General features: G+C 39.1%; 1 protein-coding gene and 1 long non-coding RNA gene across 5 annotated transcripts in view; one reads left to right on the forward strand and one right to left on the reverse strand.

Annotated features, from left to right (window-relative positions):
* The window catches only part of LOC114198943 (uncharacterized), a 55,034-nt gene extending 37,066 nt beyond the window's left edge, over window positions 1-17,968 (forward strand). Inside the window, exons 1-6 of one of the 4 annotated variants that reach the window (XM_088028446.1) lie at window positions 1,385-1,502; window positions 6,856-6,940; window positions 8,016-8,108; window positions 8,268-8,394; window positions 9,914-10,006; window positions 15,821-17,968. In XM_088028446.1, the coding sequence (XP_087884572.1) occupies window positions 6,932-6,940; window positions 8,016-8,108; window positions 8,268-8,394; window positions 9,914-10,006; window positions 15,821-17,178 (1,680 nt within the window). In that variant the 5' untranslated portion in view covers window positions 1,385-1,502; window positions 6,856-6,931 and the 3' untranslated portion in view covers window positions 17,179-17,968. Of the gene's footprint in view, window positions 1-1,384; window positions 1,503-6,855; window positions 8,395-8,902; window positions 8,908-9,913; window positions 10,007-15,820 lie in introns of those variants that run through there. The other 3 variants (XM_088028447.1, XM_088028445.1, XM_088028451.1) reach the window with 3 other exon arrangements.
* On the reverse strand, window positions 421-21,898 carry LOC148163204 (uncharacterized). The gene is made up of 3 exons (XR_015769385.1): window positions 21,779-21,898; window positions 1,954-2,062; window positions 421-1,560 (listed from the first exon to the last, which is right to left on the reverse strand). It is a non-coding gene; the product is annotated as an uncharacterized LOC148163204 (long non-coding RNA).
* Window positions 21,899-25,064: the final 3,166 nt, after the last annotated feature.

The raw sequence follows: 25,064 nt of genomic DNA on the forward strand, positions 1-25,064 counted from the left end.
ATATTTGACTCCCTAATCCTGGGTTGTCTGCTCTAGCCATACTGCTTCCCTTTTCTGTAAAGACGTATTTTCTTGGGTGCTTGGGTGGCTCAGTCAGTTTAGGTCTGCCTTCAGCTCAAGGTCCTCAGATCGAGTCCCACACTGGGCTCCCTGCTCAGGGAGGAGTGCTTCTCCCTTTCCCTCTGCCATCCCCTCCCCTGTCCTCCAGGCTCGCTCTCTCTCAAATAAATAAAATCTTTTTTTTTAAAAAAAAGATGTTTTGGGGGCGCCTGGGTGGCTCAGTCGTTAAGCGTCTGCCTTCGGCTCAGGTCATGATCCCAGGGTCCTGGGATCCAGCCCCGCATCGGGCTCCCTGCTCCGAGGGAAGCCTGCTTCTCCCCCTCCCACTCCCCCTGCTTGTGCTCCCTCTCTCGCTGTCTCTCTCTGTCAAAACAAATAAATAAAATCTTAAAAAAAAAAAGATGTTTTTTTCTTAGCCTAGGGCTTCTTAAATCTTCCCAACAAAGTCCCCTTAACACTAAGAGTAACAGCCTACTCTAGGAATCCGGAGAAGAAGCAAATAAACTACTCCATGACAGGAATTTCTTTTGAAATCTTATTTTAAAAGTTATGTTTGTTTACATTCTTCTCCATAATAAACTAGTGATTAAATGTAAATACATAATTCTCCAGAAAAATCAGGTTTTTTTTTTCACCAAATCCCTCAGTAAAGATGATGCTCCTTGAAAATGGAACATTCATTTCCCTATTTCAGGGTCGAGGAGAGTGAGTGTCCTGGTCCCATCTAAGCATCCTACCTCGTCACAGTCCTGAGGAACACACCAGAAGCACACACACTTGCCACACAATCAGCACACACTGAGTGACTTCCATCCACGGTCTGTAGGGAAGGCCTAGGGGAAGAAAATCTATCAAAACCGCGCCACCTAAATGTTCAATTACAGACACGTTCACAGACACTGTCAAACCCATTCTCTCACAGGCTACCACAACATTCTCGGTCCTCCACAGTCTGCCAGACAATTCCAGTTAAAATCTCCTTCACAAACCACATTCCGATCCGCGAAGTAGCACCTCTCAAACACAAACCGGCCACACCCAGTGAAAAAATCGCACCCAAAACCACTCCAAAGACAGACACGCAGCGCCATCCGAGTAGGTCCTACGGAGAGTCACGTTGCTGCACATCCCCCTTTGGGGCTCCAGTCGTTCGCCCCCGCAGCGCTCCGGGCCCTGTCGGGACTCCTCGGGACAAAGAGCCGGGAACCCCGCCCCGCCCCGGCTGAAGCCCGCCCAGACCTCCGCCTCACTCAGCTAGCGGGCGGGGTAGATGCTCGGCTCCCTCGGGCTGGTCGCGCCGGCGCACTCAGTGCCTACAGCGCGAGCTCCCAGCAGCCTCTGCGCGCGGCCCGTTAAGCCCCGAGGGCTGTGTGTGGACTTGCCGGTTGCGTCCTGTTCTCGCTTACACGGAGCATCACCGTGAGGCAGGTGCGACACCCCAGGTGAGCAGTCCTGGTTCGCAGGGTTGGTTCCGGCCATCTGTAGGAAAGGCGTTGCGGCCTGGAGATTAGGAGAGGGAAGGGAAGCATTGCAGCACCGCAGAGCGTTGCGAGCCGCTCATCTCAGGCCCGAGTGTGCGTGAGGACGGCGGTGCTGTAGTTGTGTATCTGGGTGACTGTGGGCGTGACGGGGCCCCAGTGTGACATCAGGACTATGTGCGGTTGTGAGGTCGGGACTAGTGGGTGATGGCGTTTGTGTGACTGAATTGGGTGCACAGCCTGGACTGTGTGACTCCGACCCTAGCGTCATAGCTGAGTCTTCTGCCGTCTCGCCGCTCGAGCCCACCCGCGGGGAAGACCCTCCCCCACCGCCGCCGCCCCAGTCGGATATCTGAGCGCCAGAGAAAAGACTCCTAGCCAAAAGCCTCTGACCCCATTTAAGAATGCGGCTTACCTTGATTGTATTCCGTCACAGAACAAAGTGAAGGCAGCTCATTGTTTTGGTGAAGAACTATTTTGATGTTTTTCCAAATATTTTTTCTGTGCACTTGTGTACATTTGTTCTGTAAAATAGAATCACAAAAATTGATTTTTAAGGAGATAAAGACTCTCCAACACTTTGAAATCCAGTACAGTCAGAAGATTTATTATATTGCTGTCTGTACAGAGTACAATGTTCTCTAATTTGAAAGACTTTTGAAGACTTTATACATTTTAGGATTATGAAAACATTTACTAGGGTAACAAGTTATCAAGTAAGATATCTTTTCAGAATCAGAAACCCTTTTTTTTTTAAGTAATTCAAGGTTGCTAAGTAGAGATTTATAATAACGGGGGAGAAAGTCTTAGTAACAATAAATATTCAAACATGTTATACAGAAGAACTTGATCAAATATTTTTAATGTGTTCAGAATACCTTATCAAATCAAATTTGTTGAGTTTTATGATGCCAAATAGTGTCTCTTTGGAGCTGCTAGGGATGGAGAGCAAAAGGGGCCTTGCTCTACTTCTTGATTCCTATGAATCTTTTTTGCTAATATTATTAATTAAGAAGAATTACATTCTCAAACTTAGTTCTAAAATTTAGTGATGTTGTAAGAAAGAGCAGTCCTGAAAATCTCAAAAAAAGTTTCCTAAAAGAGGGGCGCCTGGGTGGCTCAGTTGGTTAAGCTCTGACTCGTGGTTTGGGCTCAGGTCATGATCTCAGTGGCGTGAGATCGAGTCCCACACCGGGCTCATGCTCAGCACAGAGTCTGCTTGAGATTCTTTCCTCTACTCTCTCCCTCCCCGCTGCTCCTCCCCCTCCTCTCACTCCCTCTCTTTCTAAAATAAGTAAATAAAATCTTTTTTAAAAATGTTTACTGTAGGGGCGCCTGGTGGCTCAGTCGGTTGAGCGTCTGCCTTTGGCTCAGGTCATGATCCCAGCGTCCTGGGATCGAGCGACACATCGGGCTCTGTGCTCGGCGGAGCCTGCTTCTCCCTCTCCCACTGCCTGCCAGTCTGCCTACTTGTGCTCTCTCTCCCTCTGTCAAATAAATAAATAAAATCTTTAGGGCACCTGGGTGGCTCAGATGGTTAAGCGTCTGCCTTCAGCTCAGGTCTTGATCCTGTCCTGGGATCAAGGTCCGCATTGGGCTCCCTGCTCCTTGGGAACCTGCTTCACCCTCTGCTTCTCTCTCTCTCTCTCATGAATAAATAAAATCTTAAAAAAAAAAGTTTAAGAGAAAGAGAAAGGGCATCCTAGTATTAAAAAATTATTAAAGATAATTTATCAAAGAATTAAAGTTTTTTTATTAAAGATACTTATTTTATTTTATTTTTTTTAAAGATTTTATTTATTTGACAGAGAGAGACACAGTGAGAGAGGGAACACAAGCAGGGGGAGTGGGAGAGGGAGAAGCAGGCTTCCCGCGGAGCAGGGAGCCCGATGTGGGACTCGATCCCAGGACTCTGGGATCATGACCTGAGCCGAAGGCAGACGCTTAACGACTGAGCCACCCAGGCGCCCAAAGATACTTTTTTAATACATGGAATATGGGACATGTCATGTTTTCATTTTATTCATTGCTTATAATGAGGTATTTTAAGTGCTTTATGTGTATTATGTTACTTAACTTTAATAACTTTATAAAGTAGATACTGTTATTCTCCAGTTTATCTGTGAGGAAACAGTGGCACTGAAAACTAACATGTCTGATGTCTCCTAGTTGACAACTGTCAAACCTTAGATTCATATCCTGGATCAAGACAGCAAAGCCTGTGTTCTTCATATATGAGAGTCAGTCACCTCCCAACATTGTGGATATTCTTTTTAGTCTGCCTGTTGTACTTGGCAGTTTATCATGGATATTTTCCTTCATGAATTAATATGAACTAGTACCATCACTGTCAATAATTGTGTAATATGCTATCATATCATAGAACCTAGTTTATTTAAGCCGGTTGTCTTACTGTTAAGGTACTCTGACTTTTGGTTATAAAATATTCTTTGATGAACTTCCTTGCATATATCTCTTTATGTACTTTTATAAAAATTTTCTAAGGATAAATTCCTAGAAATGGAATTTCTAGGTTGAATTATCAGACATTTTATAAAGTACTCATAATATGCCTGATCCTGTGCTAGTACTTGGGGAATATAGAGTGACTAAAATGACATGGTTGTGATTCTTAAGTTGCTTATTATCTATCAAGGTAGATAAACCTCTAGAAGAATAAGACTAAGTATAATATCTGAAGAAGTCAGATAGCACAGCTTGGGAGTTCTGTGGAGAGACATCATCTGATTACAGCAAGCAGTGTCAGGTTGTGCCAAAAAATAACCAAATCCAGAGGATTTCTGTGTAGGTAAATGGATTTTACGTAATAAGTCTTAGGCCTTAATAGTTTTTATTCTCATGATGCTGATGCAAAATGAGACCAACAGGACAAGAAGATTCAGCAGCTCTTTGGAGGGCATCATGGCTAAAATGACTAGTTCAGAAGCAAGATAAATGTATGAGTCAAGAAGTTAAGAGAGACAGCAGCAGTGAAACAAGGCATTAGTTGGGGGTGTTTAACCATTCTTTTCTGGGCAAAACTCCAACATACGTGAACAAACTTATAAATCATAGAGTTGGATCAGATATTGGGAGCTAGGAGAAAAAAAAACAGCAGTTTTTTTCCTTCAAGAGATGACTGCTTTAGAAGTGAGTCTCTTTCAACTATTTGAAGAAAGCTTCCTACTTAGAAAATTTTAAAAATATATTTCAAGAGTATATATTGCCATATAAAATTATTAAGTAAATATAAGCAAAAAGAAAATTAAGATCACAATGGGTAAATGAACAATTTTTGCAGATTTTTTTCTGTTGATGCCTCTTAGTGTCTCTTTATGTTGATATATATGTATATTTTACAAATGTATTCATGTTCATTTTATTTTTCTGAAGACTACACATCTTGAATATTTTGTATATCCTTATGTATTTTTCTTTTTTTAGATTATTTATTTATTTATTTGACAGAGAGAGACAGCAAGAGAGGGAACACAAGCAGGGGGAGGGGGAGAGGGAGAAGTAGGCTACCCACTGAGCAGGGAGCCCGATGCGGGGCTCAATTCCAGGACCCTGGGATCATGACCTGAGCCAAAGGCAGACGCTTAACAACTGAGTCACCCAGGTGCTGCAGTCGTTATGTATTTTTAAAAGCTTAGTATTTAGTGATTACTGTGCACATACAAACATAAATATAAATATATACACATATATACACACACACACACACATAGGTCTTTTTGCCCTGCTATAACAGAATCACAGTACTCACAACTGTTATTACCTACATTCTTCATTCAGCAATATGTAGTAAACATATTTCCATCTTTCCAATTAAAGATCTGTATTATCATTTTTTAAGTGACAAGCTTTTTCACTCTGTGGGTGCTTTATAATTTATTTGATCTGTTTCCTACCGCAGGATATTTAGGTTCCTTCCAGCTTTTTTCCATTTTGATTAATGTCTGTCAGCACATTCTTATATCTTGTGCACATATACAGAGTAGAATTAATCCCCCCAGTAGAATTTCTGAGTCAGAAGATGTGCATGGTTTAAATGCTTTCTGTACATACTTTTAAATTTACACAATCTGCAGGTTAGAATATTCATTTCCTTACAAACTTGCTAATACGGGCATCAGTACTCTAATGTCTTTGGGGGGGACCCCTGGGGGCTCAGTCAGTTAAGCATCTGCCTTCAGCTTAGGTCAAGGTCCTGGAGTTCTAGGATAGAGTCCCGCATCTGGCTCCTTGCTCAGTGGGAAGCCTGCTTCTCCCTCTGCCTGCCACTCCCCCTGCTTGTGCTCTCTCTCTTTCTCTCTCTGACAAATAATTAAATAAAATCTTGAAAAAAAATGTCTTTGGGGGTTTCCTGTGTTATTTCTGCTTTTTTAATGAGTTATGCATGCTCATGGAACAAGAGATTCTGGGTTTCAGAGACAAGAGAGTTGATTGAGAGCTGACTTTGGTTAGAAAAATAAGGATTTCAAATTTAGCTTTGCTACTTAACTGAATTTCTGCAAGTGATTTTACTTCTTTTAGTGTGAATATTCTGGTCCATCACATAAGTAATTATATACTGCATAGCAATCCTGAGGATCCATTTAATGTATATAAAATATCCATCCTATGAAAGTCTTTGATAAGTAGATATGTGTTGTCTACCTGTTGAGAGCATGTATCCACACCTTTTCAGCCTAGGTTGTAAGAAAGAGAATGGCAAATAAGTCATGCAGGAAAGCAGTGCAGTTGATTCTGACTGAAAAGAGTAATGAGCCCAGAAGATTCTGGAAGTTACTGTCCTGGCTGCAGGCTGGCAGGCCAGCAGGGTACCAGTGCAGCAGTTTGACAGTGGTTAATGACTGCCAGGATTGGTTCTAATGAATTTCTCTCTTTGTAGCTGATGAATCCAAGCAGGCCTATGAGGCTTTGAAAGATATTCTTGTTTAGATGATGTGGCCCTTTATCAGCCCTGGAATTCCTTTTTAATTTTTTTTCTAAGACTTTACTTTTTTAAGTAATCTGTGCATGCATTGTGGGGCTCAAACTTAAAACCCAAAGATCAAGGGTTGCATGCTCTACTGACTAAGCCAGCCAGGCGCCCCTAGCCCTGGAATTTCTGTAAAGGGATGTGATTTGTCCAGACTCCCTCATATTTCCCTCAGAGTGTGTGTGTGTGTGTGTGTGTGTGTGTGTGTGTGTGTGTGTGTGTGTGTGTGTATGTTGGGAAGGTCAAAGGAGGGGAAAGAACGAATGGACTCCAGCCATTTTAGGAGTTCTGAGGCCTATCTGATCTTATGGCCTCCTTTTCCTCCCTCAGCTCTGGCCTCTGTGAACTCTGCTCTCCAGACAACTAAACCCCAAGGAAGACTGACCAGTTCTTGATTTTCTAAACCATGGCCCGTGTAAGTTACTGTTTCTTTCTCCTTCTGAAAATACTTTCATGTTAATGTCTTAGGAACATTTTTTTTATCCTGAAACTTCCTATCAGAGCCTAGGAATCTTCTCCCATCCTCCAAATCCAGTGAGGGATGAGGCTGTTTAGCACACCTATCCTGTGAATCCTCTTTTCCCCAGTCATTCATGTATTCATTGAAAAAAATCATTCAGCATCTCCTATACGTGCTCGGTCTTCTGCTAAGGGTTGTAGTGGGGCAGAAATGAAATCACTTGAGGGAGATGTTTGACCATCTCTTGTGAGTTGATGAAAGAGGATCGGCCCATTTGACTACTCATGGGGAAACTGGATGTTTCTGGATTTGAGTTTCCCAAGTATTTAAGATAAGATTTGCTGTTGGTTGACCTCAGCCTCAATATATGGTGAAATCTCATGTTTTGTGAGACTTTTAGGACTGGGCAGAGATATTGTTGGGTCTTGCATGCAGAGAGATCAAGGATCTTTTCTGGGAATCCCTAAGAGTTGTACACTAGGAATAAGGTTCCATTTGTAGTTCAACAGGATATGCTGGTCTAGAATGATAACTTTGTGAATCTGGATCACCAGTATCCAAAATCTACATCCATATCCTCTAAGTCAGGAACGAGGAATGCATACAGTTAAAGATGAAGAATGATAACAAGTAGAAAGATTGTGCAGATACATACGTAGTTGTGGACCTTCAGAACTCAGGAGTACCTTAAATATTTTGTATAGACCAAAATGGAAGAATGATTAAGTCTCATATATCCCTCACATAGACTATTATACAATTTTTTTAAAGTTCACTAAAGAATCTGTCATAAATGGAAAAATGCTTACAATATTGTCTGATTCAATGATGAACTTGGAAGAAATTCTTTAACTATATTCAGATCCTTTTCTAACAAATATTGTAAGGAAACTTTTAAAAAATCTGTTCTTTAAGGGGAAAGGGTGGAAGAACTCACATTTCTTGAGAATTTATGAGGGAGACATATAACAGGCAGAGGCTTATCTAAAATATTTTATTTAATTGGAAAACTGATTTTTTTCTTTCCCAGACATGTTTGGATGATCAAGATACACCAGAGTATTCAAGAGACTGCACCTGTAGCAACAGGATTCTTCAAGAGCACATAGGCATGCTGCTTCAGGCATGAAGCATTTCCTAACTCACTATGTTAAAGGCTTCTAGCCTAAGCCTTTGCCTAAGCCTTTTGGTTTGCCATATGGTCCATGTCCTCCAGTATCTCTTCCATCTTAAAAACAAATTTTCTTTAACTTCAAATGTATTATATGGTTTGTCATTGCAGGGGTCGGTGATGTTCAATGATGTGTCCATAGTCTTCTCTCAGGAGGAGTGGGAATACCTGGACTTGGAACAGAGGAACTTGTACAGAGATGTAATGTTGGAGAATTACAGCAACTTGGTCTCACTGGGTAAGGTTCTCTGCCTCTAGTAATTTAGACCTGTTCACTGTAATATCTGCTTTTTTCTTTGGAAATTTCAGGAATATCTTTCAAGAAACTATCTAAATTTCTGCTACCTTTTCTCAGTGAATGGTTTGAGCTTTCTTTGTTTGGAAGTGAATACCTCAGTTAAGCATATTCATCTTCCTCATCCTTAAGTGGCCTTCAGGCCTTAATGATGAAAAAGGGCTGGATTTGAATTGGCCTTACTTGTGTCATAGAACTCGGGTTTCACTTGGTGTATGAACTCAGAATTGCTATAGGTGTTTTATTTGTTGTTATACATGTAAGGAAAATAGCCAAACTCTATATCTCAGTTTTTAATCTATCAAACGAACACATAATATCTGCAGTGATAAGTTGGATCAACAGGATTTATTTACAGTTCAAGAGAACTCATTCCTTTTGTTAATAAACTTACTGATTTTTACCTACTTTTATGATTGAGAGTTAAAAATCCAAGAACTTTGCACTTAACATTGTGTGAACATCTGAAGAAATAATAAATGCCTCCAGAAGCTTTTTGTTTTCCTCTCAGCAAAACAACGACAATAAATAATAGCTAATAAAATACATTCAACACTTGAACAACATAGGGGTTAGGGACACCAACCGTCTACACAGTCAAAAAGTTGCATGTAACTTTTGACTCCCCAAAAACTTAACTACTAATAGCTTACTGTTGATCAGAAGTTTTACTGATAATATAAACAGTTGATTAACACATGTTTTATATGTTATATGTATTATACTGTATTCTTACAATAAAGTAAGCTAGAGAAGAGAAAATGTCAAGAAAATCATAAAGAAGAGAAAATACTTTTACAGTACTATACTGTATCAAAAAAATCCACATATATGTGGATCCATGCAGTTCAATCTCGCATAGTTCAAGGGTCAACTGTATATATAGTGCCGAGTACATATTCTAGGCAATGTTTAGATATGGATATATGTTAATGTAATTGTCACAACAATTGTGTATGATAGATGCTATTACTGATCTTACAATTGAGATGTGGCAGAGACAGGATTTGAACTCAGGTAATCTGTGCTCTTAACCACTATTGCCTCTCAGGAAGGATTACTTGTATGAATATAAATTAATCTATTTATTATGTAACCTTAATGTGAATATTTTTTAATCATCTTGCCCTTCTTTGTTCTAAAGGCTTTATCAATTCCCATTTGACTTATAGTTAATTAAAAATTTAACCAAAACTGGGGCACCTGGGTGGCTCAGTTGGTTAAGCAACTGCCTTCGGCTCAGGTCATAATCCTGGAGTCCCGGGATCGAGTCCCGCATCAGGCTCCCTGCTCAGCGGGGAGTCTGCTTCTCCCTCTGACCCTCTTCCCTCTCATGCTCTCTATTTCTCATTCTCTCTCTCTCAAATAAATAAATAAAATCTTAAAAAAAAAATTTAACCAAAACTGAATCAAAGTAATTTTGAATTTATTTTCTATTTCCATATCACCTTCTTCTAACCAGGATGCTTCATTTCTAAGCCAGATGTGATTTCCTTATTGGAGCAAGGAAAAGAGCCCTGGAAAGTTGTGAGGAAAGGAAGGAGGCGATATCCAGGTGAGTGAGAGCCATTTGAGCAGGGGGAAGCCATCACAGAGGAAACCACCCAATTAGTTAGGGAAGAGGCACACTCTACTGATGGTTGTTTACAGAGTCCTCTTTAAAGGTCGAAGGCCTGGGGCACCTGGCTGGCTCAGCCAGTAGAGTGTTCAAATCTTGATCTTGGGTTTGTAAATTCAAGCCCCACATTGGACATAGAGATTATTTAAAAATAAAAACTTTTTTTTTAAAGATTTTATCTATTTGAGAGAGAGAGAGAGCGAGCACAAGTGGGGTGAGGGGCAGAGAGAGAAACAGACTCCCTGCTGAGCACGGAGCCCGAGGGGGGAGGGGGGCGGGGATCGATCCCAGGACTCTGGGATCATGACCTGAGCCAAAGGCAGACACTTAACTGACTGAGCCACCCAGGTGCCCTTAAAAATAAGATCTTAAAAAAAACTTAAAAATAAAGGTCCAAGGCCTGAAGAGAAAAGGTCTAAGACCCGAGGAGCAAATTAAGGTCTTAGTTAGGGATACTAATAGAACTATTTCTTTATCTCATTTACCACTCTTTTGTTGTTGTTGTTTCAAATTTTCCTCCCCTTTGAAGGGGGCATGGGTGGAGAGGTGCTCTCTTTGTTCCCTACTGACAACCACTCTCTGTATTTTTTGACTCAGCTGCTTTCTTTTGCATTTATAAATAGTAGATAAATTGACTGACTGACTTATGTACCTACCTCTAGGCTGGGCACAGTGCTAGACACTATCCATATAGTGGTAAACAAAACCAAAAAGTCTCTGTCCTCATGGAATTTACCTTGTAATAAGAGACACATAGTAACTGTAAATAAATAGCAAATATAATTTCAGCTAATAGAGTACTATGAAGTAAAGTAAAAAGAGTAAGGGAAGAGAAAATGGTGTGGGCTAAAAGGCTATTTTAGGTATGGTCTGAAAAACCTTTTTTGGGGAAATAAAAGCCTATAAAGAAAAATATGCTTGACACTGTAGTAATAAATGTTTTATCAGCAATCAAAGTTTCATATGAATTACTCTAGAAGATAGATCCTTAGATCACAGAGTATCATTCTTTGCTTTTTTTCTGCGTGTGTGTGTGTGTGTGTGTGTGTGTGTACCTTCATATCAGGAAGAAACATGAGTGTAATAGAGTATGGGGACAATGATCTCTTTGTTTAGCTTCTGCCTCTCTGCTGTTTTCATTTCTCTTTGAATGTCTTCTTAAAAAAAGATCCTAGGGGCACCTGAGTGGCTTTAGTCGGTTAAGCGTCTGACTCTTGATCTCAGCTCAGGTCTTGATCTCAGCTCAGGTCTTGATCTCAGCTCAGGTCTTGATCTCAGGGTGGTGAGTTCAAGCCCCAAGTTGGGCTCCATGCTGGGCATGAAGCCTACTTAAAAAAAATTCCTCAAAATTCTTTATATAGAGACATATGTTGTCATTTTGTATTTTGCTCTCTGTACATTCAGGTCTGGCTGAGGAGACCCATTTTAGGCTGAGTTCTTGTTTTGTAACAAGGCCATTTCAGTGCCCACACTGTCTATAACGTTATATCTTCTTAGTCACTGTCTACTACAGGAAGTAAAGACACGCTTTTTGTCCCAATCCTAACTTATTTTCTTTTTCACATTTAGATAATTAAATGACATTTACCATTGTTAATGCTGAAAAAACAATGAAATGCAGAGGTTCCAGATGAATAAGATAATATCAGTTTAATCAGGAAATATTTAGCCAAAATGACAACTGTTGACTCAAAGTTAGACATCTTAAACAAGATCATTTTTTTCTTTCATTTTCTTTTCTTCCTTTGTTTCTTTCTTCCTTTAAGTAACTTAGTGAAGTATATAACTTGCATACAGAAAAGTAGACAAATGAGGGAAGACTTTTTTGAGGAGAGATATGAAGGCTCAAGCCATGAAGAGCTCAAGCTCTCTAGGGCAAGAGCCTTCTGAGCCAATAGAAAAGGCCTAAGGAGGAAGTTAACTTTGCATGTTTGAGGAATAAAAAGAAGGCTCAGGTCATGGTCTCAGGGTCTTGAGATCAAGCCCGGCATCGCATTGCACTCCCTGTTCAGCGGGGAGTCTGCTTTTCTCCCTCAACCTCTCTCCCAGCTCTGTCTCTGTCTCTCTCTAAAATAAATAAATAGGGGCATGCTCAATCAGTTAAGTGTCTGCCTTCGGCTTGGGTTGTGGTCTTGGGGTCCTGGGATTGAGCCCTGCATCTGGGCTCCCTGCTGCTCCTTCCCTGCTTGTGCTCTCTCACTCTTGCTTTCTCTCTCTCTCTCTCAAATAAATAAATAAATAAATAAAATCTTAAAAAGAAATAAATCTTTAAAAAAATGTTGATTTATTTTCATAGATTTCCCCATATTGGATCACTCTAAAATTCTTTGAATAAACAATACCGGGTCAATGTGCTGTTTTATTAGATGCTTAGAATTTTTATATCAGTTTTCAGAAAATTGGTATGCAGTTTTTATTAGTGACCTTTATTTAGTACAATATTACTTTATGAAAATAGTTCGGAAGTCCTCCTTTTTCTTAGTTCTCAGTCTAAATAGAATTTGGATGGCCTGTTCTTTAAAGCTTCTTTTTTAGGAGAAGGAGATGGTAAGTCTGACCACATTCTCTATTTACTCTTTGGAAATTAATGTTTAAGCATTGTATCTCTTCTGTGGCCAGTTTTGGTAAATATATTTTCCTAGAAAATTACTCATTTTAGCTATGTTTTAAAATTTATGGGCACAGTAATCTTTTTTTCAGCTATCCTCTGTATTCATGGTTATTTTCACTTTGTCATTTCTTATTTGTGTGCTTTCTTGCTATTTTCCTTGTGTTAACTAATGCTTTATCTGTTTTGCTGATTTGTTTTTTAAAAGAAAGTTTTTGTTTTATGTATTAGTTTTTTTTTCTGTTTTCTAATTCTGCATTTATATCAATTAATTTCTTCTGCTTTGCTTCAGTTTATTTTTCTGATTTCTTTGATTTTTAATTGATTTTTCTCATGTTTATTGCTGTATTTAAGTTTTTAAATTTTCTTCTAAGCACTATGCTTATATTTTGTAGATACTAATTTAGTGTGAATTTTAAAATTATTATTACCATTGTTTTCTAAAAAACAAAAATACTGTTTTGGAATTTATTTCCCTATTGATCTAAAAGTTATTTAATATAGACTTCTAAAATTTCAAGTGGATTTAGTTTTGGGTTTTTAAAATTTTATTATTTCCAGCTTTAGTGGAAAATGTCTAGGGCAACTGGGTGGCTCAGTTGGTTAAGCAACTGCCAAGGTCATGATCCGGACTCCAGGATCGAATCCTGCATCAGGCTCCCTGCTCAGCAGGGAGTCTGCTTCTCCCTCTGACCCTCACCCCTCTCATGCTCGCTCTCTCTCAAATAAATAAAATCTCTAAAAAAAAAAAATTTTTTTTAAAAGTCTATATTATCTCAACCTTTTTATACAGACCATATAATAATTGAAAACAGCTTCCTTTTTCTCTCTCATATGTAACTCATTCAGCACTTAAATGTTTCTCTGGCTGTTTCTCCTATTGGTTTACCATCTTCTCTCTAAATCCAACATGACCTTTGTTAGCAGATTCTTCACACTCAAGTGACTGCAAGACCCCTTTGTCCCTATTAGTGAGTTCCTTACATATCGCATCTTTTTTTTTCTTTTCTTTTTTGCTAAGGATTTCATAAGAACTTCAGTAAAGTATAAACATGTTTTCCTGTATGGAAAATCACTGGCACACATTTCTAGGAAATATAGGAACGGTCTTGCCTCTAAAGGAACGGAAAGGAGACCTGAGCAAAGAGATGAGGGAACAAAACCAGATGAACATTATAAAATGGATGAGTAATAGAATTGAAGAGAGATTAATGAATAGAACTCCTCAGTACTTTTACTGTGATGTGGAGACAAAGGAAAAAGTAGCTCATAGCTATATGAAGATAGATAAGGGGTTTAAGCAATGAAAGGATGTATAAGGGTATATAACCACCATTTTCCATTTATATATTTAGCTGGACTAGCTTGGATGAATAAAGGGAATATTTAATCATTGTTGTAATATGTGAGAGATTAGAGACAGAAATATATTCAGAATAAGTATATAACCTTAAAAAAAAAGAATGAGGGCGCCTGGGTTGCTCAGTCGTTAAGCGTCTGCCTTCGGCTCAGGTCATGATCCCAGGGTGCTGGGATCGAGTCCCGCATTGGGCTCCCTCCTCGGGGGGGAGGCCTGCTTCTCCCTCTCCCACTCCCACTGCTTGTGTTCCTGCTCTCGCTATCTCTGTCTCTGTCAAATAAATAAACTCTTCAAAAGAAAAAAAGAATGAGTATAGAACCATGGGAATTCAGTGAGTGAAACTCATTTTGTGCTATGCATGTATTATTTATTTTTTAAAAATATTTTATTTATTGAGAGAGAGAGAGAGAGCGCACGACCGGGGGGGAGGGGCAGAGGGAGAAGGAGAAGCAGACTCCTCACTGAGCAGGGAGTCTGACATGGAGCTCGATCCCAGGACCCTGAGACCATGACCTAGTCCAAAGGCAGATGCTTAACCAACTGAGCCACCCAGGCGCCCCTGAATGTATTATTTAATGGAGAGTAAAGTAGAGATTGTTTCTGCCATTAAAGAAGTCTAGGGGTAAGGAAAGGAGAGCAACAAGTGGAAACATTTAAAAATATATAATTTCAACACAGACATATGTTGCTATGCAATACATATATAAGAACATAGGTTTAGATACTGATAGTAGTCAGCCTTAAAGGAAGTGACTTTTAACCTAAGACCTCAGGATGAGGGGCGCCTGGGTGGCTCAGTTGGTTAAGCATCTGCCTCCCGCTCAGGTCATGATCCCAGGGTCCTGGGATCAAGCCCCACATCAGGCTCCTTGCTCAGCGGGGAGCCTGCTTCTCCCTCTCCCTCTGCCTGCCGCTTCCCCTGGTTGTGCTCTCTGTCAAATAAATAAATAAAATCTTAAAAAAAAAAAACCCTCAGGATGAGAAGTAGCCAGCAGTGCAAAGAACCCAAGCAGAAGATTTGGGGAGATAGAGCAGACTGAGATGATGTGTTATAGGTAAGCAGAGGCCTTTTAACCATAGCAATTTTTATTTTAGTCTAAGAATAAAAAGAAATTATTGAAAAAAGTTAAGTATGAATTCTTAACCTTTCATCTCCATCAGAATTGCATGAAGATTGTTAAATACAGGACTGGCCAGGACTGTAGAATCTGATCCAGGTGGTTTGGGTGGTATCTAAACCTCAGTATTTAGGGGCATCTGGGTGGCTCAGTTGGTTGAGCATCCAACTCTTGGTTTAACTAAGGTCATGTTCTCAGGGTCATGGGATCGAGCCCTGGGTCAAGCTCTGTGCTCAGCGTGGAGTCTGCTTGGGATTCTCTCTCTCCCTCTCCCCCTGCTCGAGCATGCATGTATGGGGGGGTGTGTGTAGGTGTGTGTGTGGGTGTGCACGCCCACGCATGTGCATGTGTGTGCTCTCTCAAATAAATACATCTTTAAAAAATAAATAAACATCAATATTTAGAACAAGTTCTCTGTGATTCTACTCTACATCTCAATTTGAGACCCACTGCCTTAAAATGTTTACTAATCACCAGTCTCACTTTCTTAACACGAACTTTCATTTTTCTTGGTATTACCTTATCCTTTTTTTTTCAAACTGTATAACTGATTTTTAGAATTTCACTGAGTATTACTTTAGTTGTCTTTTATTTCTACTTTAGAAATTTTACTTCTTTTAAAAAAAGGAAACCATGTGTTTGTTTGCTCTCTTACTTTCTTTTAGATTTAGAGACCAGGTATGAGACCAAGAAGTTCTCTTCGGAAAATGACATTCACGAAATAAACTCACCCCAGTGGAAGATAATGGAAAGAATTAAAAACCATGGCCTTAAGGGCCTAATTTTAAAAAGTGATTGGGAGTCCAAAAGAAAATTTGAAGGACAGGAGGGATATTTCAGTCAAATGAAAACTGCATCTCAAAAAGTGTCCTCTTACCAAAAACGCACATCTCTAACTTCACCCCAGAGACTTCATTTTGTGGAGAAACCCTATGAATGTAAAGAATGTGGGAAAACCTTTAGAGTACGCCAACAGCTTACTTTCCATCATAGAATTCATACTGGTGAAAAACCCTATGAATGCAAGGAATGCGGAATGGCCTTTAGACAGACTGCACATCTTACTCGACATCAGAGACTTCATTCTGGTGAAAAGCTCTATGAATGTAAGGAATGTGGAGAATCTTTCATATGTGGCCCAGACCTCAGAGTACATCAGAAAATTCATATTGGTGAGAAGCCCTATGAATGTAAAGAATGTGGGAAGGCCTTCAGAGTGCGTGGACAACTTACTCTCCATCAGAGGATTCATACTGGTGAGAAACCCTATGTATGTACAGAATGTGGAAAGGCCTTTAGACAGTATGCACACCTTACTCGACATCAGAAGCTTAATATTGCTGACAAACTCTACGAATGTAAAGAATGTGGGAAGGCCTTTTTGTGTGGCTCTGGCCTTAGAGTACATCACAAACTTCATACTGGTGAGAAACCCTATGAATGTAAGGAATGTGGGAAGGCCTTTAGAGTGAGACAACAACTAACACTCCACCAGAGAATTCATACTGGTGAGAAACCCTATGAATGTAAGGAATGTGGAAAGACCTTTAGTCGTGGTTATCATCTTATTCTTCATCACAGAATTCACACTGGTGAGAAACCTTATGAATGTAAGGAGTGTTGGAAGGCCTTTAGTCGTTACTCACAACTTATTTCACACCAAAGTATCCATATTGGTGTTAAACCCTATGACTGCAAGGAATGTGGGAAGGCTTTTAGATTACTCTCACAACTTACACAACATCAGAGTATTCATGTTGGTGAGAAGCCCTATAAATGTAAGGAATGTGGGAAGGCCTTTAGATTGCGCCAAAAACTTACTCTCCATCAGAGTATTCATACTGGTGAAAAACCTTTTGAATGTAAGGAATGTAGGAAGGCTTTTAGACTTAATTCATCCCTTATTCAACACCTGAGGATTCATTCTGGTGAGAAACCCTATGAATGTAAAGAATGTAAGAAGGCCTTTAGACAACATTCACACCTTACCCATCATCTGAAAATTCATAATGTAAAAATATAAGATAGTTTTTCAGTCCTGTCTTGTAGAACACTCTATGACTGTAGTAATTAATCCCTTTTGCTTCCTTCATACAGGGAACTGACTTGGCATGAGAGGTTTTATATCATTAAAAGAGTATGTTAACTTAATGTATTCTACCATCACTTAAACCTGATAAACTTCACATTTATTCTAAAAATTAATCCTATCAGTGTAAAAATGTGGGAGACACATCATCTCTGTCCAGTCACCTTCCCACTTGTATTATGCTGGTAAGATGTTTAACTGCTCTGTGCTATAATTTTTTCATTTGTAAATGGTAATACTGTGGCAGAATAAAGATTGCTGTAAATTCTTTGACATTTCTCTCCCACCGTCAAGAGCTGCAATCTACATCCCTGATGGGCAGACTGTGACTGCTTTGACTAGTAGAAGTACTGCTGTGCCAGTTTCTGGACCCAGGCTTTACTGGTAGATTTTACTTCATTTCTTGGAATGCTGTCTTAAGCTTAGGCCCTGAATTTTGTTAAAAAGTCTGGCTGCTCTGCTGAAGAGACCACATGGGGAAGCCCTAAGACTACACAGAAAGGAAGAGCACCCTTCTTAGCCCAGTCTTCCACACATGCCTACCAAGACACCAGATATTTGAGTAAAATAGTGTTGGATCCTCCAGACCAGCCAGCAGCTGAATGCCAGACTGACTTCAGTTGATGCCATATAAAATAGACGAACCTACCAAATGAGCCCCTGCCCAAATTCCTAACCCATAAGATCATGAGATATAATAAAATGATTGTTTTAAGCAACTAAATTTTGTTATCATTAATACTACTCCTTTGAAAAGTCGTATGAAAGACTATGGGTACAACAAATAAAGAAATGCCTTCCACTAACACTCACCCTTATTGAACCTCAGATAACTTACTCTTTAAAACAGAAATTCTTTTTCAATTTGTTCATAAAAAAGCAGATATTCTGGGGCACCTGGGTGGCTCAGTCAGTTAAGTGTCTGCCTTCGGCTCAGGTTGTGATCCCAGGGACCTGTGATGGAGTCCGGCATTGGGCTCCCTGCTCCATGGGGAGCCTGCTTCTCTCTCTGCCTCTCATGAATAAATACAATCTTAAAAAAAAAACAAAACAGATATTCTATAATCTCCATTCTCTGGCCCCAGTCTAAATTTAATTTAAAATCAACAAAGAGTAATGTAAAAAGAAATTATTTGGAAATTAAAAATCACTTGTATTACAACTCTTGTGTTTTTAAAAATACATTGTAGCCTTTTTATGCTCAGACTGTCCTATTTTTGGCCAATGGGAATCTCCTCAAATTGGTTCCTATATCCTTTTGTCATGACCACTACAGCCTTTGATAGCTTCCTTTTTTCCCTGACCAAATACACTGGTCAGGTATGAAGCATATTAGGCACTTATTGATAAATAAAGGGGGAAAGTGGAGCATTTATTTTGTCTTTCCTTTATTACCTATATTTTAAGACAACCAAACGTTGAAAAACAGCTCTTTATTATTAGAGAAATCTAGCTAATAAAGGTCAAAGGAATGGCAATTTGAAAAATCACTTTCTATGAAATAATGGATCTTGGTGGTGATATTGATGGATGCAAAGATCATTAGGTGAAAAAGATTGATAGTAAGCTTTTAATGGAGCAGAATGACAGGACCCACTGATCTACATTAACATTTCAGTTACGTCAGCCAGACTGTGTGCATCTTGATGTTATGCAATGGCTAAATGTAGCATCATTTGTTAAGTGTTCTTGCCCCAAATGTTGACCCAGATGTATAACTTAGTCTCTAAATCTAATTACCAAGTTATAGGAAACTTGGGGAATAAAGGAACAAATTAATGACACAAGGAAACAAACAACCAAACACAGAATGTACAAAATTTCACGGAATAAATGGTCTTTTAACTAATACATGTTAAGACAAAATAAAAACAATGTTGCAAATTAAAAGACTTAAGAGACCTATCAATTAAATGCAGGGTGTGGAGTATCTCGGGATCCTTGTGTTAAAATGTACCCAGGATTTACTCTAATCAAATACGGTAGGATATGCAGACATGGAAATGACTGTCATGAGGAAGAAGTTTATACTCAAAGATCTCTAAAAATAGGAGGCGCTGCACGCCTGCAGAGCCACATGGGAAAGTACCTAGTTCTGTTGGGAGGCAGAAAGTGGGAGAGGGCAGAGTTTGGCACAGAGCCTTTACTGAAGTTTTCCCCAGGAATGGGTGACATTGGTAAGTACACTGAGAAAGTCTGGGATTGGATAGTTTTAATAATTTTGGCAGGCTGAGTTTAATAGAGATGGTCCCTAGTTGTCTGGTTACCTGGCCCTGGGGTGATTTGGGCAGGAGGAATATTGGCTTGGTTTGTGAGAGTTTGATAAAAGAAACACTTGGGAATTTGGATTGGTTGGTTTGCAAATCAAAGGCATGATCTCAGAAGAGTTGTTTGGGGCACCTGGATGGATCAGTCAGTTAAGCATGTGGCTCTTGATTTTGGCTCAGGTCATGATCTCAGGGTTGTGAGATTGAGCCCCTTGTCTGGCTCTGCACTGGGCATGGAGCCTGCTTAAGATTCTCTCCTTCTCCCTCTACCCCTCTCCCCCTGTCCCGACTTCCCCTCCCTTAAAAAAAAAAATTGTTTGTTGTCTAGGAATTTGCTAGGATCCTGGTAGTCTCTCCCGGATCGAGTCCCCAAATGCCAGAGCATAAGCTTACAGAAATAAGAAAATATAGTCAATACAATCCTGATTTGGACAAATGAAAAAATTTTTTAGATCGTTGTGAAAACATAAACCTAGAATAGATACTACATTATATTAAGCAATTGTTCATTTTTAGGCATGATGATGGCATGGGTGTGGCAGTGTAGATGTGGGTGTAAGTCCTCATACATTAGAGATCCATACTGAAGTATTCAAGGGTGAAATTACATCATGTCTATGATTTGCTTTAAAATACTTCAGAAAAAAAAGGGATGGAGGAACAGATGAAACAAGATTGGCAAATGTTGCTGGATTAAGTGTTGAAGCTGGATAATGGGTACATAGAGTTCACTGTGCTATTCTTACTACCTTTGCATGTATTTGAAAATTTCCACAATAAAGCTTAAGAGAAATCAAATCTGAAATTTTAGACCACTTAGTGATAAATGATAATGGGATGCCTACAAGTTAAAATTTGTGGGAAACCAAAGGTCTACCTGTTAGGAAATTAATAACCAGGGTGCCTGGGAGGCTCAGTCAGTTAAGCGTCTGCCTTGGGCTCAGGGTCCTGGGATAAAGCCTCAAATCAGGCTCCCTGCTCAGCAGGGTGTCTGCTTCCCCCTGTGCTCCCCCCACCCCCGCTCATGCTTGCATTTGCTTGTTCTCTCTGAAATAAATAAAATCTTAAAATTTGAGAAATGACCTTAATGCATTTAGAAAACTTGATTGAGGAATTACTGTTTGTCTTGTTTATCACTCTGTCCTCACACTTACAGTGCCTGTTGTGTAACAGGCAGTTGATTTTAAAAATTGGGGGAAAAAAAACACATTAGCTTGAGCCAGAAAATAATTTTTTAGCAAATTTTTTAAAAAACTAAGCTAAATACCAGGAAGAAATTCATACAATAAAAGTAGAAATTAATGAAATAGTTAATAAAACAGAGTTTATCCAAGGATGTTCTCTTTGAAAAGGCCGTTAGTATAGAATTGGCAGTAATGGAGGAAAAAAAGAGCTTTTTATGTGAGAAAGGTGAAATGGCCACATATCAAAGAGAATTAAAAATTTTAAAGATATATTTTACTATATACATATATTTCAATATGTATAAAAATATAGAGAATGAATTATCTAGAGAAACCTAAATCATCAAAGTTGACTCAAGATACTATACAAAACCTGAACAAATCTATAAGCAAAGGAAAATATTGTGGTTATGATTTTTTATAGTTTTGCAGGCACTAAAAAGTTTTAAAGAATAGATAGCCTCTAACAAAATTTTTTTAAAAGATTTTATTTATTTGAGAGAGAGAGCACAAATGTGGGTGAAGGGCAGAGGGAGAGGGAGAAGCAGACCCCCACTGAGCAGGGAGCCCGATGGGGGGCTCCACCCAAGGACCCCAGGATCATAACCTGAACTGAAGGCAGATACTTAACCGACTGAGCCACTTAGGCGTACCACCTCTAACAAACTTTTGCTAGGTCATTCTATAAGGTAAACATCCCAATAAAAGTAAATGAGGATAGGCCCTAGAAAGCAAAATCTGGACCAGTATCACTTAAGATACACACAAACATTCCAAATAAAGTTCAATAAATTGAACTCAACAGTCTACTAAAACAATTATAAAACATAAAACAATTTACCAGGAATACCCAGGGACCTGATTTGTTGTGATTTAATTGGTATCAGATTTTAGCTTGAGCAATGTAACCATGTTGGAAAAAATTCACCTCGATAATTATTGATTATTCACCTCAAAAGTTATTCACCTCAGTATGTTTTAGGTTTTTTTTTCTTATTCTCATTTATCTTAGCTTCATCAGCTTTAAAAAAGGAGTGAACAACAACAGATATGAGAAGTTGGCATTCAACAAAAAATTATTACCTTTGGGGTGCCTGGGTGGCTCAGTCAGTTAAGTCATTGCCTTTGGCTCTGGTCATGATCCCAGGGTCCTGGGATCGAGTCCCATATTGGGCTCTTTGTTCAGCAGGAGCCTGCTTCTCCCTCTCCCTCTGCCTGCTGCTCCCCTGCTTGTGCTCTCTCTGTCAAATAAATAAGTAAAATCTTTAAAAAAATTATTATCTTCCACAAAATAAAAATGAATATTATTACAAACCTCTGTAATGTCACTTTAGTCATACATTAAGACTTGTACTTCCAAATCCACTTTGCTCAGATTGGGCAGATGTCATTGAAATCACTCGTCTAGAATAATAGACCCATTCATGATTTCAAATTTTAAATTTGTAAACAGTACAATGTTTATATAAAAATGTAACACAAAAAAAAGTAGTATAATAAAATTAGTTTTCACTAATCAGTATGTTTCTCCTGCCTGGTATCATTTTCATGTGAACAGTGGTCTTCTGGAGACAGTACATTAACTCAAAATTTCTGGAAGTATGTTCCACAAGACATTAGTACTTTAAGATTTTTTTTTCTTATGAAATCTCCACACCCACTGTAGGGCTCGAACTCACAACCCTGAGATCAAGAGTCACATGCTCTACCAACTGAACCAGGCAGGTGCCCCAAAACACTAATACTTTAATGAAAATGGAAGAAAATAATTTTGTGGTCAAACAAGCATGGCAGCTCTGTATGCTATATTTCTGGCAGGGAAATTTCACATCAAGTGCCTAACAAGAGACTATCAAAAAATGTTTCATTTTATCTAACCCACTGTATCTCAGACTTTATAGAACTCCCTGTACTCTTTACCTACTGCAGATGTGATTCTACTTTGGAAGATACTGCCATAACCAGAAGGAGTGGCTTTAAGGATGGAAATGTCAGCGTTATGACAGGTGTATGGTTATCTGTATGGCAAAGAAAGCGATTTAAATTGTGTTATCCAGGGGCGCCTGAGTGGCTCAGTCTTTAAGTGTCTGCCTTAGGCTCAGGTCATGATCCCAGGGTCCTGGGATCCAGCCCTGCATCAGGCTCCCTGCTCAGTAGGAAGCCTGCTTCTCCCTCTCCCACTGCCCCTGCTTGTGTCTTCCCTCTCTCGCTGTCTCTCTGTCAAAAAATAAATAAAATCTTAAAAAAATAAATAATGTTATCCAGTCAGCTGCTTGCTTTTTCTTTAATTTAAAATGGTGCTTTTCAGGGTGCCTGAGTGGCTCAATTGGTTAAGCGGCTGCCTTTGGCTCAGGTCATGATCCCAGGACGCTGGAATTGAGCCCCACATCGGGTTCTTTGCTCAGCGGGGAGCCTGCTTCTCCCTCTCCATTTGCCTGCCACTCCCCCTACTTGTGCTTGCTCTCTCCTCTCTGTCAAATAAGTAAAATCTTAATAAATAATAAAATGGTGCTTTTCAATAGAAGAGAAACCCCCAGCCCTTAATTCTTTATTAGACTACATATAATTTCTTGCTGCAAAATATTGCATATCTGTGTTTCTTGCTATCCATAAACAAGAGTTTCTCTGAGGTATTTATCAAAAAGTGGGATTGCTTAGTCACAGATTATTCATTTTCAACCTCATTAGATAATTGTTGTAGAAGTGGAGAACATCATTGTGGCGCCAATTTCCAACTCCTTCAACCAATAAAGTGTTATTTCCTTATATTCCCACTTCTGGTATGTGCTTTATAGTGAGTTGAGCATCTTTGCACATCTGTTTATTGCTAAACGCTATAATTTACTAGTTCATGTCTTTGCCCATGTTCCTCTTTATTAACTTTCATATGAGAATTATGGGATTCTAGATAATAATCCTTTACCGAGTATTATAAATGATGGACTTAGCTTCCCCAGATTGTGGCTTTTACAGCTGTATTTATGGTGATACTGTCATATTAAAATAAGAAAAATTTTTTAAAGGAGACAATCATACCTTTCATTATTATCTAATAATCTTTTTAGTTTTTTACTAGACCCTTGGTTTTCTAGGCACTCAGTTATGTCAGCTGTATATGGATATAATTCTTTTTTCTGAATATTTATAGTGATTATTTTATTAATCATCTAATAGAAAGAATCTCCAGAATAAGATTTAGGATTAGTGGTGATAGCAGGCATCTAGTTGTTTTCACCTATTTAATGGAAACCACTTAGTGTAATGTTTGTTCTAGGTTTGAGGTAAACAGACTTTGTTGTGGCTCAATTGTTTCCTTTAGTCCCTAACTTTATTAGAAATGCCTGCTGAATATTATCAGATGCTACTTCACATCGATATAATGTTTTTCTCCTTCAATTTGTTAGTGTGATAAATAGTACTTTGGTCATTAAGGCATTATGGTATTAGTACAAGAATGAACAAGTAGACCAATGGAACAAAATAAACAGCCCTGAAATAGACTTACATATATGTGGTCATTCAATTTATGACAAAGTTTCCTCTGCAATATGGTTCCAACATAGCAGTCTTTTCAATAAATAGCACTGGGTCAGTTGCATATCCATATTGATAAAAAATTAATCTTGGCTCTTACCTCATACTACACACATATAAATTCCAGATGCATTAGTGATCTACTTATAAAAGGTAAAGCAAAGGCTTTAGAAGAAAACATAGAATATCTTTCTAGGCTTGAGATAGCAAAGGTTTCTTTTTTTTTTTTGAGAGTTATTTTTTATTTTTTGAGATTTTATTTATTTTGACAGACAGAGAGACAGCGAGAGAGGGAACACAAGCAGGGGGAGTGGGAGAGGAAGAAGGAGGCTTCCCGCTGAGCAGGGAGCCCGATGTGGGGCTCAATCCCAAGACCCCAGGATCATGACCTGAGCTGAAGGCAGACGCTTAATGACTGAGCCACCCAGACGCCCCAGATAGCAAAGATTTCTTAAACAGAACAAAAAAAGCACTAACCATTCAGACAAAAATTGTAAATTTTACTATAATGTTTTTTTATTTTTATTTTTTTAGGGAGGGAGAGAGAGCACATGCACACATGAGCGGGGGGCAGGGAGGGGGAGAGAGTCTTAAGCAGGCTCCACACCCAGCATGGAGTCCAATGCAGGGCTTGATCTTACAACTCTGAGATCATGACCTGAGCCAAAATCAAGATTCGGATGCTTAATCGACTGAGCCACCCAGGCGCCCCTAAATTTTACTGTATTAAAGAATCTATTTTCATCAAAAGACACCATTAAGAAAGTGCAAAGAAGCCACAGAGAGACTATATTTTATATTATATATAAATATAATACAGTATGTTAATATAAAA

The sequence above is a fragment of the Eumetopias jubatus genome, unplaced genomic scaffold (genome assembly GCF_037043125.1).
Source record: "Eumetopias jubatus isolate StellerSeaLion01/CBP00866 unplaced genomic scaffold, mEumJub1_p1.0 scaffold_10, whole genome shotgun sequence".
NCBI lineage: Eukaryota > Metazoa > Chordata > Mammalia > Carnivora > Otariidae > Eumetopias > Eumetopias jubatus.